Source organism: Triticum dicoccoides, chromosome 7A (genome assembly GCF_002162155.2).
Source record: "Triticum dicoccoides isolate Atlit2015 ecotype Zavitan chromosome 7A, WEW_v2.0, whole genome shotgun sequence".
NCBI classification, from domain to species: domain Eukaryota; kingdom Viridiplantae; phylum Streptophyta; class Magnoliopsida; order Poales; family Poaceae; genus Triticum; species Triticum dicoccoides.
The window spans coordinates 262,254,951-262,266,834 of NC_041392.1; the positions used below are offsets into that span (position 1 = coordinate 262,254,951).

General features: G+C 49.4%; 1 protein-coding gene across 1 annotated transcript; it reads left to right on the top strand.

The window, feature by feature from the left end:
- The first annotated feature begins 4,037 nt into the window (after nucleotides 1-4,037).
- LOC119330420 (squamosa promoter-binding-like protein 16) lies at nucleotides 4,038-9,799 on the top strand. Its single transcript, XM_037603529.1, has 3 exons — nucleotides 4,038-5,041; nucleotides 8,042-8,172; nucleotides 9,009-9,799. The coding sequence occupies exons 1-3, from the start codon at nucleotides 4,596-4,598 to the stop codon at nucleotides 9,653-9,655; spliced, it is 1,224 nt and encodes a 407-aa protein (XP_037459426.1). The 5' UTR covers nucleotides 4,038-4,595; the 3' UTR covers nucleotides 9,656-9,799.
- Nucleotides 9,800-11,884: the final 2,085 nt, after the last annotated feature.

An 11,884-nucleotide genomic window follows, 5' to 3' on the forward strand; every position in this document is an offset into this window, starting at 1 on the left:
TGGTGTCGTTCTCCTCTGTGGAGGCATTGCTAAGGAGTCCAATTCACCTAAATCCCTTGAGTTTGGTGTCACCAGGTGTAAGCCCAAGATCTAGTTTTGCTAGATCGGGCAACAACGACGTCATGAACTTCACTACCTCATTGGAGGCGTCGTCTTGAAGACCATGACTATTGGTGGTAATCGACGACTCATGTGGTTGGCGGTGGAGTGTGGGTGATGACAGTGGTGGTGCAGCCAGCTTGGGGTTGATGTTGGCATTGTGTTCTTCATCGTGGTGTTCGTGCTCAATTGCTTCTTGGTGTGTCTCTTTCTATCCAGTGCCCTGCGACTAGGCTGGTGGCACATAGGTGTTGTGGCGCCATCTCGGCGTCGTGTGCCCTTCCAAATGTACCCCTGACACAAGTGGTGTCGGGGCATTTTGCAGTCTCGGATGCACGACGGTGACTACATCAATGGTGCAGTGCCGTGGTTTGGTTTTCTAGGTGATGCCCCTCGGCTATGTTGGTGGCACGCAAGTGTTGTGGTGTTGTCTCTTGTCTCGGCCTTGCGTGACCCATAGAATGTGCCCAATGACACATGCGGTGTCGCACTGTCGTGCAGTCTCAGATGTCTGGAGCCTTTTGATTGAGGATGGTGCAGTGTCGTGGTTTGGTCTCGACTGGCCGATGCCGTTCGATTACATCGGTGGTGCCTTTTGTTGTGTTTTCCCTCTTTGTTCTCCCCTGCTAGCTGTGTCGTCAGTGTGTGTTATTTCTACTTTATCTCTTCTCTTTGTATCCCATGTACCTCTGGTTCACTGGAACTTACCTAGGCTACAAAGTTTTATAGGCAAATGAATACAATCTAGGTGGGACCTCCAGGGTGAAATAAAAAAGGTATTTTGGCCAAAAACAAATAGATGATTTGCGGGCATCCTATCCGCGAATGTGTCCCGTGTCAAAGAACATTTGCGGTGTCCGTTTTAGGGGCTGGCATTGAATATGCCCTTACATGCATCCTGCCCCTCTCGATCTCCTCTCTCTTGCTCCACGCACTTGAGGCATGACGTGGCACGACCGCGACAGCTTGGGCGGCCGAGGCAACCGGGAAGACGATGTGGACGACGATAGGACGGTGGTGGGACGCCCGTGACAACTGGGAGGCGACGTCGGGCACAACCTCGAGGTACAGCTATGCCGCCATCTAGCTATGCAGCGTCGGCGGCAACGTCATGCTCCATGCAGGCTCGGAGGCACTCCCTCGTGGTGCCCGGGTCAGGGGACAAATAGGGAATTTTTATGATTACTTTGGACGACACTCTCTTGCATCCTATCTGCGAACATGTCATGAACGTGTCAAAGGACATATGAGGTGTCCGTTTTAGGGGCTAGCATCGAAGATGCCCTTAGAGCAACTCTAGCAGATCTTCTACAAATTGATTTTGCCGGAACTCGAAGGTGTCCTAGCAGAACAGATCTGCTATAAAACATACTTCAAATTTTAAAACTAGTTCACCCTACAAAGTTCAACACAGCCGGAGTTCATACATAGCTTAAAACATAGAACAAACTACAAGTATAAATCTAGGGACGACCGACTCAGCTGTTGAGGCCGAGGTAAAACTTCTCCGCGGACTTGCGGCAAGCATGGGCGTAGGCGTGGTCCTTCTTCACGGCAGCGAGCCTGTCGACGGCGCCTTCTTCTCTGGCCTCCACCGCACGCTCCGCGGCGAGGAGCTCCTCATCCGCCTCCAGGTGCCTCTTGGTGTGTGTGGGAAAAACACCTCGTGGAGCTCGTGGAAGTCAGCCCACGCACTCTGGCTGCTGCTGCGGGAGAGGAGACCGTGTTCGTGCGCATGCTTAGACCGCCACGACTCGATGGTGGACCGGCTGGAGCTGCCGGCCTCCACGTCATGCCGGGCGAGCTTGCTGGTGGTGACCCGCCACGGCCGCCACGCCCGCGAGCACCTTTGCCCATGGATCCACGAGAAAGAAAAAAACCAACGCGCAAAATTGCTCACTAGAGAAAGGAAAGGAGACGGCGAAGGAGGGGTGGATTGTGGTTGAGCTTATCTAGGACGCAAACCGTAAAACACTCCGACTCGATACATATAGCAGCAGACAGGCAAATTTGCGGGCCGCCTGTAAAAAATTTACGTCCGGTCAGACTTTAGCGGACCTGTTCGGGCAAAAAAAGGATGAAAACTATAAAATCGCCGGAATTTTACGGGCCGATGAGGATATAGAGGATCTACTGGAGTCTTACACTGGAGGCATCTGACTTTAATGGTGAGCGGTAGAAACTTGATCCACAGTGAATACTTCGATGCCCGCCGAATTCGAAAATCGAAACCCACGATCAGCCTTCCGCTGTCCGCACCGCGACAATCGTCCATCCATCCACATGTTTGCTGCCAGCCTTGGGCGCACACGCACGCACACACATATGTTGGGGATTTATGAGCAACGGTGCCAAGACACGCGAGGACCGCCGGGCGTCCAATCGCCGGCCCGGATCGGGCGGGCCCCGGGCCCCCGCGGGCGCGCTGGCGCTGCCAGCCGGCACACGCAGGACGCCGCTGATCACACACATGCGTCGCCTGCCGCATGTCTTGGCGCGTACCTAGGACGGACTACGGGAGTGAGCGAGCGGAGAGGTAGCGCCAAGCCGAGTGCCGGAGTACGGCGCCGTCGCGCCCCCGCCCCGCGGCGGGTCAGGGCACCAGACCGCACGTCGGCGTCGCGCTCGGGCGCCGCAGAGGCTGTCGCATGTTGTTACTGCTCTGTCTGCCCGCGGAGGTGGGCGCGGCGCCGCATGCATGGCCCCGGCAGCCTCGGATGTACTTGTACGAATGCACGTACGATCGAGGCCCGAGCAGAAGGTGGAAGGAGAGGAGATGCCGGTCGCGCCACCACGTACGTACCGCCATTGCAAAGCTAGGTAGTACTGACATCCAGATCACAAACCACGGTACGCAGACAGCATAGCCGGCCGCGTCTCTGACATCTGCCTGCCTGCTCGTGCATTTTCACGTGGCATTTCCCGTCTCAAGATTTACCGCCACGTACACCCGACGTTATTTCGAGTTTTACTACACCGTCGCATGCAAAGACTTTGGGGCCTTCGGTTCTACTCTAGCTAGCTAGCGTCCGTTCAAAAAGCGGGCGAATAATTGTCATTTCGAAATGCCGCAGAAATAAAGAAAAAGGAGGCAGCAGCAAAGATGGACTCCACATGCATGGCCAATCATGCTCCCACGGCACTTTCACACGTAGTAGTATCTCTCTCTCGCCAGTCGCAATGTGTCACCCATTATCATCGCCTATCCTGAACCAAAGACCTAAAAAGAGCAAACAAACAAGCAGCATGTCGCTCAGAGGTCTTGTTTCCTGGCTCCCATCATCAAATGCATCCATTTCTCGGGGTAACGTCCGGTTGTAGCATTATAATATGATTATACGTGTGACTGACTCTTAATAAAACAAATGAAAACAACAGCACTACACTAGTAGTAGTAGGAAGGAACAGCTCCGTTTTGTTTCTAGACCAGGCTAGAGTAATGCCTGCAAGTGCAAGCTTGGCACTAAGAGAGAGCCCACAATGTATTTTTATTTATAGCACGCCACAAATGTGTGGCTCGCGCACTGCCAAACAAGGAAACAACCTGTGGTCGGCCTGGTTAGCTTTAGTGATGCGTGGGTTATTTTAACCTCTTCAGGCATGCAGAAAGGAAGTGGTTAGCTAGGCTAGGCTGCTACCACCTGCTAGGGCAACTGGTGTTTCTGATAAACATGCATCGCATGCATGCTCTCCTCAGATAGCAAGCACTTGGCCAAATCGAATTCCATTTATAAAATCAGACGAGACGATCTCTCCCGCGTACTACGTACTAACAATAATACTAGGAAAAGAAGAAAGGTGAAAAGAAATAAATAAAGGGCGATACAATAGTAGGTGCTGAAACCAAACGAAACCAAACCCCCAATAATTGTAGCACGACCCTTCCATGGCAGTGTTAAAGGCGAACATGGCCCGTCGCCATGCCTGTCAGGGATTGAATGGCTGCAACCCCAGCGACACAAATCACCTCTCTCTCTCTCCCTCTCTCTCTAGGTGCAAGTACTTGTACTGACAGCGCCCCAGCTTGCTTGTATTGTTGCCCCATATCTTTGTTGCTCGTGCCACCCTCCCTGGGCGTCGGACGAGCGAGCTCCGTCTCTCTCCGCCATTGCTGCCGCGTCTGCGCTGTTTTTATTTGACATCTTTTGTTTGGTGCGCAATTAACCCCGCAGATCCAGCGCTGGCTAGCCAGTAGGTGGCAGCCTAGAGACGGTACTGCTAGGCTCGGCTCGGCCTGCAAAACAACAGCCTCGGCAGCCCGGAATGAGAGGGACAGGGGAGAGGGCGAGGGGCGAGGCCGAGCCCGAACGCACAAGCTCCAGACAGCGACCCGAGTTGCCTGTGTGGGTGTGCGGGAGATGAAAGGGAGAGCTCGGACATAACTAGGGAGCTATAGCTACTAGGCCTACCGCGCTGAGCTGAGCTGAGCTGAGGCTGGCTTGCGCTGTACGTGTCCTCCGCGCGCCAGGGCCGGCTACGTGAGCGCGCATCGCGGCATGGACTGGGATCTCAAGATGCCGCCCGGCGCATGGGACCTCGCCGAGCTGGAGGGCGACGCGCCGGCGGCGGGCGGGCAGGCGTCGGCCGGTGGCATTGCTAATGCGGCCGGCCGGCAGGAGTGCTCCGTGGACCTGAAGCTCGGCGGGCTCGGCGAGTGCGGCGCTGCTCCGGACAGCCGCGGCCTCGGCAAGGCGCCGGCCGAGGCGCCGTCCTCGGCGCCCAGCGCGGCGAAGCGGCCGCGCGCGTCGTCGGGAGGGGGAGGCGGGAGCGGGAGCGGCGCGGGGCAGCAGCAGTGCCCGTCGTGCGCGGTGGACGGGTGCAGGGCGGACCTGAGCAGGTGCCGCGACTACCATCGCCGGCACAAGGTGTGCGAGGCGCACTCCAAGACCCCCGTCGTCACCGTCGCCGGCCGCGAGATGCGCTTCTGCCAACAGTGCAGCAGGTAATCATTTCACCCGCCAATTCCAACCAAGTACGCTACTTGAATCAAATCGTAGCTCTTCTTTCTTTTTTTGCATCATCATTCTCTTCGCTCCCTTCATCGTCCATCCATGAGTCGATCAATGATCAATTCACCACCGTGACATTATTAGTTTGTTTTTCCTTTTTTTTGAGCACAATTCGGCCTGTCTCGTATCGAGGATGCACTTCTTTACCTTTCCCGGCACCATGCCTGGCCTCTCATTTGCTCCTGTCACCATTTATCATGGCAGCTTGTGTTACCTGAATTATTGCGACGCTTTTTCTTTCGTTTTTTTCTTTCCTACTACCGCTTTTACGCTGCTCAGAGCTTGTTGGACTGCACCAATTTGCTCCTCCATCATCAATTCCTATCAGCACAGCTTTTGCACTGCTCTGAATCGCCCCACCACCTTTTCTGAATCCTGGCCCCATTCATGAGAATTCAGCACTGCACAAAAGGCTACATTTGCTCTCCATCTGCCAAAGATCAAGATCACATCGGCACCCAATGATCATCAATCGATCAGCCTACTGAATCTGTCCGATTTGCATTTGACGTGTTAAATCTGTTCCGTGTTAATTGGAGTTGTTTTTCTCGGTGCGCGACACTGTTCTGATATCGAGTTCAGCAACGTGCCGCCTCGTGATCGATGATAACCCGGACGGCCGGACGGACGCCTGATATGATTTGCCCGCGCCTCCTTTTTCATGTGCAAAATAGGTGGATCCATGTGCATTCTTGTGCTTTCCTGGCCGCGACAGCATGTTTTGTGTGGGTCTGGGACTGTCAATTACTTAAACATGGCAGGTATATCCGGCCTGCTCCATTCATCACGCGGCGGCAAGAACTGGCCTACCACATCCGAGCCCTCTGTGTCAATGGAAAAGGCCATGCTAACTCCCAAACCTAGAAAGTTTATAGTACTACTACACAAGTGTTTACTCTGCAAAATGCAGTGTGGACTTGTAGACTGTGCGTGCAGTGTGGATGACTCGAGCCATTTCTGTACGATATAGGAGGAGTATTTTCTAAGGCTGGCCAGGCTTGCAACCAGCCGAGGGCCTGAAAGTTGTTCATGTTTTAGTTTCATTAAAAGGTTAATGGTAGTGTCAACTTCCGCAAAAATATAAATGGTAGTGCCAACTGAAAATGATGTATCCTAAATATTAAAAGGCGACACCAACCCATATAGCCTGATCTAGCGATTCGGTTGACGAGCATGAGAAAAATGAGATCTCTAGGCTCTTGCATCCTGATCAGTTTGGACTTTGGACTTCATGGGAGCCCTTATCGCAAGTTCTTTTAATTAAGATAAACAATTTCTTGAATGTGCAGGGGTCAAATCCTACTTATCATGTTAATGTTTCATGGTCTATGTTGTGGGGATAGCATTTCTAGGTCATTAAGCATCGTGCGGTCGTCATCAGAAAAGAAAAAGAAGGGTATTATATCGTGATAATATCTCAAACGTTAGTGTCAGCGAAATAACATATGATAATTTGCTTGTTTCAGGTGCTTTGGGACCACTTGACTCTGTTTTTGTCTGAGTTGCACTTCTGCAAATCCTTCTAGGATAGCTTCGCTGTATTTGTTTTCATGCATTAGCCAGAAGACTGAGATAATCACATTCTATGAGCAGAACTAATTGGATCAAATTTGTCACATTTTTTATGTGAGGGAAAATAATAGAGAGATTCAGTTCTCCATTTTTCAAATGTAGAATCGATAGTCTTACTGTATATCCTCAACTCGAAACCTGAACCATCCATAGTATTGTTATTTCGGGTTGTAGTCTCTTGCATTATTTCTTACATTTGCAATATTTTCGTATCTTGGTCCACTTTAAAGCACAGTTGTGTTTATTCTCATTGTAATCTTGCTGAGCATAGCTGGTGATTCTATGGACCTCTACCTTTATACCTTTATAACTTGATAGGCTGCTAATGTGTTCCTCATCATGTTATTGCCTTGATACATGAATATCTTACCCAGTGGGGACAGTTTCCAATCATTGATTGATCCGGCAGTTAGTGCAGACTTTATAAATTAAGTGCGCGCATTGCCCAGCAGACTTGCATCCTTCTAGACATATGGTTACAGACACACTATACTGTGGTCCATGTTCAACAGGCATAGCAATATTTTTGTCTGCTGTTGACAAATCACAGGTGCAATATTTTTATCAAAGATGAAGGCTCCCAAGCACTGAAAGGAGTGATTGACAGATGAATTAAGTGGTCCCTTTGTGTACTGTACATTTTATATTCCAACAGTATGTGTGAAGAATGTTAAGTATTCTGACAATATGTAGTTTGGTGATTTAGCGAGAGCATATTTTTATACTTCGAAACATGTGTCTAACTACCTAGGAGCATCTTATCTTGTTATAAAGTCATCCTAGGACAAGGAATACCTTATTTAGTTTTCAACAAAGACTAGCAATATTGTTTCTTAAGACTTAAGAGCTAAGGAAAAAAGCTACATCCTATTTAAATCTTAAAAGTGGTCGGACCCTTCCCTGGACCCTGCGCAAGCGGGAGCTACATGCACCGGGCTGCCTATTTAAAATCTTAGTTGCTGTGTTCTTTAATAAAAAAAGGCGCATGACACCCCAGCATTACAGAAAGCGTCAAGGATAACAGTGTGTTGTTATGTTTCAGATAAATGTTTTAAGTTATGGAACACTTTGTCGTTTTATTAAATCCCTTTCAGATACTTGGGAGTTGATATTAGTATCTCTTTATTTTTACAGGAAAACTCTTGAGGTATTGCTTATTCAGTATTTGTAACGGTGGCTATGCTTTTGAAAGTAGCTGGAAACACACAAAAAATGAGATGTTTGTAGAGCAAATTTCAGCATGTTATTACAGTTTACTATTCAGCATTGCATTAGCTTAATTTCCTCGTGTTGTGACCTGATATTAATCCTTCATGCATCAGCAATAATTTGTGTCTTGATCATGAACTTTATTTCCTTAGGTTTCACCTGCTTACGGAGTTTGATGAGACCAAACGCAGCTGTAGAAAGCGTCTTGATGGGCACAACCGTCGCCGCAGGAAACCGCAGCCAGATGTGATGAATTCTGCAAGTTTTATGACGAGCCAACAAGGTTACATTTTCACTACTGCTCTATATTTTAACAAGTTTTATGCCAGCCGGTTGTGGCTTTTCTTTTGGCTAGTTTTGTTTTTGGCCTTTTGGCTCTTTGTGAGCTTTCCTTTACCTTCGTTCGAGACTTTAAGACTTTGTTGAACCTTTTTGCTTATCTATAAAGTTGGCCGTATGCATCGATCTGATGCAGAGGCCGGGGAGTCCCCCCTTTTCGAAAAAAAATACATGATTGGAAATATGGAATTGTCTGTCAGACATATTGTAAATCATGACTCACCTAGCATGTTGACCTATTGCATTGACCTTCTTCGGTACCTTGCAGCTTGTAACCTACCCCGTAGCCTGTTACTTCATGTTGCACATTTGTACCTTATTCAGCAATTTTCCTTCTATAAAATAGTCGCACGTGGGATTAGTATTCATAACGAACAAGGATAGCACCTTAGTTTACCCATAAACATACCTAATTAATTGAAGTAATATTCATGGAGGTTGGATGAAGTGTAAATAAATAGAGTAAAAGTTTTACTAGTTCATTAGGAAAAAAGCCACTATTTACCTTGTTCACAATTAGTGCCCTAGTGCTTGAAGCAAGATGCTTCTAGGTTCTGTAAGATCATATAGATTCCTGCCAAGAGTAAATGTTTAACAAGCTACATGATCATATAGCTTGTCAAATTTTGAACTGCAAAAACGTCTTACATTAAGTAACAGGGGGAGTATCAATTTTCCATAATGCCTGAAGAAAGAATTTACTCATTCTATCTCCATATGTATCTGTGGCAGTTCCATCATCTTCTTGCCACAACCAATTGACATTGTTGTGAAACCCAGGAACAAGGTTTTCATCATTTCCAACTCCAAGACCGGAGCAAAACTGGCAAGGGATCATTAAAACCGAGGAGAACCCCTATTACGCACATCAACTCCCTCTGGGCATCAGCAGCAGGCAGCATTTTGGTGGATCTGCGTCGACTTACGCCAAAGAAGGACGGCGGTTTCCTTTCCTGCAGGAAGGCGAGATAAACTTTGCCACCGGTGTGGCACTTGAGCCTTCAGTGTGCCAGCCGCTCCTCAAGACGGTAGCTCCTCCCGAGAGCAGCAGCAGCAGCAGCAAGATGTTCTCTGATGGGCTGACTCCGGTGCTCGACTCGGACTGTGCTCTCTCTCTTCTGTCAGCTCCGGCAAACTCCTCCGGTATCGATGTTGGCCAGATGGTCCAGCAGACTGAACACATCCCCATTGCCCAGCCTCTGTTCTCCAACCTGCAGTTCAGCAGCTCGTCCTGGTTCTCGCGCACCCAGGCTTCCACCGGCACCGTCTCAGCGACCGGATTTTCCTGCCCCGCGGTGGAGAATGAGCAACTGAACAATGTGCTAAGCTCGGACAACAATGACTTGAACTACAATGGGATATTTCATGTCGGCGGTGAAGGCTCGTCGGACGGCGCCCCGCCATCTCTGCCCTTCCCGTGGCAGTAGGTTTCAGTGGCTGTTCGTGTCTCTTCTCTCTAGTGATCAACATTTGTTTCTGTTCAATCTGAATCATTCCTTTTCTTGTATTCATTTTACTTGCAAGCATTCGTGTGAACAAACTCAGCATAAATCAATTCCTTGAAATCTTTATGCATGATGGTGTCAAGTGACAACTCTGGTGCTCACTGAAGATGTCGAGGATGAATTGTATCTGCTCCATATTGCTGTTTGACATGCAGAATCAGTCGAATAAATTTCAGAGCACCGACGTTCAACGTTAAAATCCAGCCATAGAAAAAAAAATTGAAACCAATCTAACACCGGAGCAGCGGGCACTCGCTGGTTTCATTTTTTCTTTTTTCACTCGGGACAAAAACCAACCGCCGGATTCGATTTCTTCCGAAAGGAAGAAGGAAATGTGCGGTGCTGCTTTTTTTTTGAAAGAACCGGTGTATCACCGGCGTTCATATATTAAGCAGAGAGATAGCGGAAAATATGTTCATGATCAAGTGATCATGGTGGTTTACAAGAACGCGGGGGCACAGGTGCCTCCACTTTAACTGGGAAAAGAGATGACTCTAGCCTGGATCACCCAGCGGTGTCTCAAGATATTTAGCTCCTGCCAGCTTCCAGCCTTCTGCATCTCTCCTGATTGCAGCAACCACATTGCAGACTTGGCTTGCCTAATGTCTGAAAGTGCGGTTGTTTCTTTCTTTCCAGATGTGCCATGCAGCTAGCAACATTGTCGTTTTAAGTTTCTCATTGAGCCTCGGTCTTGCCTGTTGGAGGATGCTGCGTATCCTTTGGGCGGAGGTGGAGGTGTCATCTATGTTTTCTGAAAAGAGAGCAAGCTTGCCACGGTCAGTCCAGGTTGCTATTTGTCTCCAAATTGCTCTAGAAACTGGGCATTCCCAGAAAAGGTGAGTTGAGGTCTCCAAGTTTCTTCGACAGAGAGAACAGAAATATCCGTTTTCCCATCCTCTGTGTTGCAATCTGTCATTGCACCATAGGCGGTCTCGGAGCAGCAACCAGATTTTTTTTTTGATGTTTCCGGGTGCCCAAGTTTTTCAGATGAGTTGTTTGTTGTCCGTCTTCATGCAGTCTTTGAATTGCAACTTGTATGCTGATTTTGCACTGTATGTGCCAGTGTTCTGAATGCACCATGTGATCCTGTCCTCGATGTGAGGATGCAACACCGGGTTTACTGTCCGCAGTGCCCTCCAGAGGACCAGGAAACTGTGAACAAGGCCATCATTGGAGCGGAGTCTGATATCTTGAACCCAAGAGTCGTCTGCAAGGGCATCGGCTACACACTTGTTTTTTTCCTTTCGAGCGCTTGAACAAGTCTGGGAACAAAGTGGCCAGGGTTGGGAGGTGATCCATGGAGATAGCCAGAACGAAGCCAACTTCCCATTGCCGAGAGTGACCATGGTCGCTGAATTGAATATAGCTCTGTCAGTTTTGTCGCATGGAAGCTCAGATCCTTGAAATATGTGGTGCTGCTTACCCCGTCGTGTCGTAGCGTCACGTTCTTGACGTCGATCCGGGCGGGTTTAGGAGCGACAGAGGTATTCCCGACGACCTCCGCCGTTGGTTAGAGGGGGCACCCGAGATCTGAAAGAAACGGGTATTTAGCAAAAAAACTATCACAATTCGCGAAACCGTGCCTACAAACAATCAATTTACAAATTTGTGTGAAAAACTATCACTTTTGTTCTAATCTTTGCCTAAAAACTACCAAGTCAGAAAAATGGCCGATTCGACTCGTTTAAGCGTGATTATGAAAAGGCTGGCCCACACGTAAGTATTGACATGATAATAATAGTCAACCCCGCTAGATTGACCATTATGTTGACCGTTATGACAGATAGGACCCATGTGTTCACTGGGACATTTCTACAAATACTTTGTATGCGTAGTGTCGCCGGCCGGCGGTGGGCGAGCTGCCGTCGCACCGCCGAGCAAGCTAGCCGCCGCGCTGGCTGGACTCCGCGTCGCCGAGCGAGCTCGCCGGCGACCGCCGCGCTCGAAGCTTGCCTCAGCACGAGCTTCCATTCCGGGCGAGCTGGCCATGGCTGCGCGCTGGCCTCCGTGACCTGGCCATGGCTTCCGCTGCGCTCGAAGCTGGCATCCGCGCCTCCGGCCAAGCTGTCCTAGGTCGTGGCGGCGGACGGATCCATGGTCATCTGCGACGACCGCGCCATGGCCAAGGCCGGGAGTTCTGCGGCTAGTCCT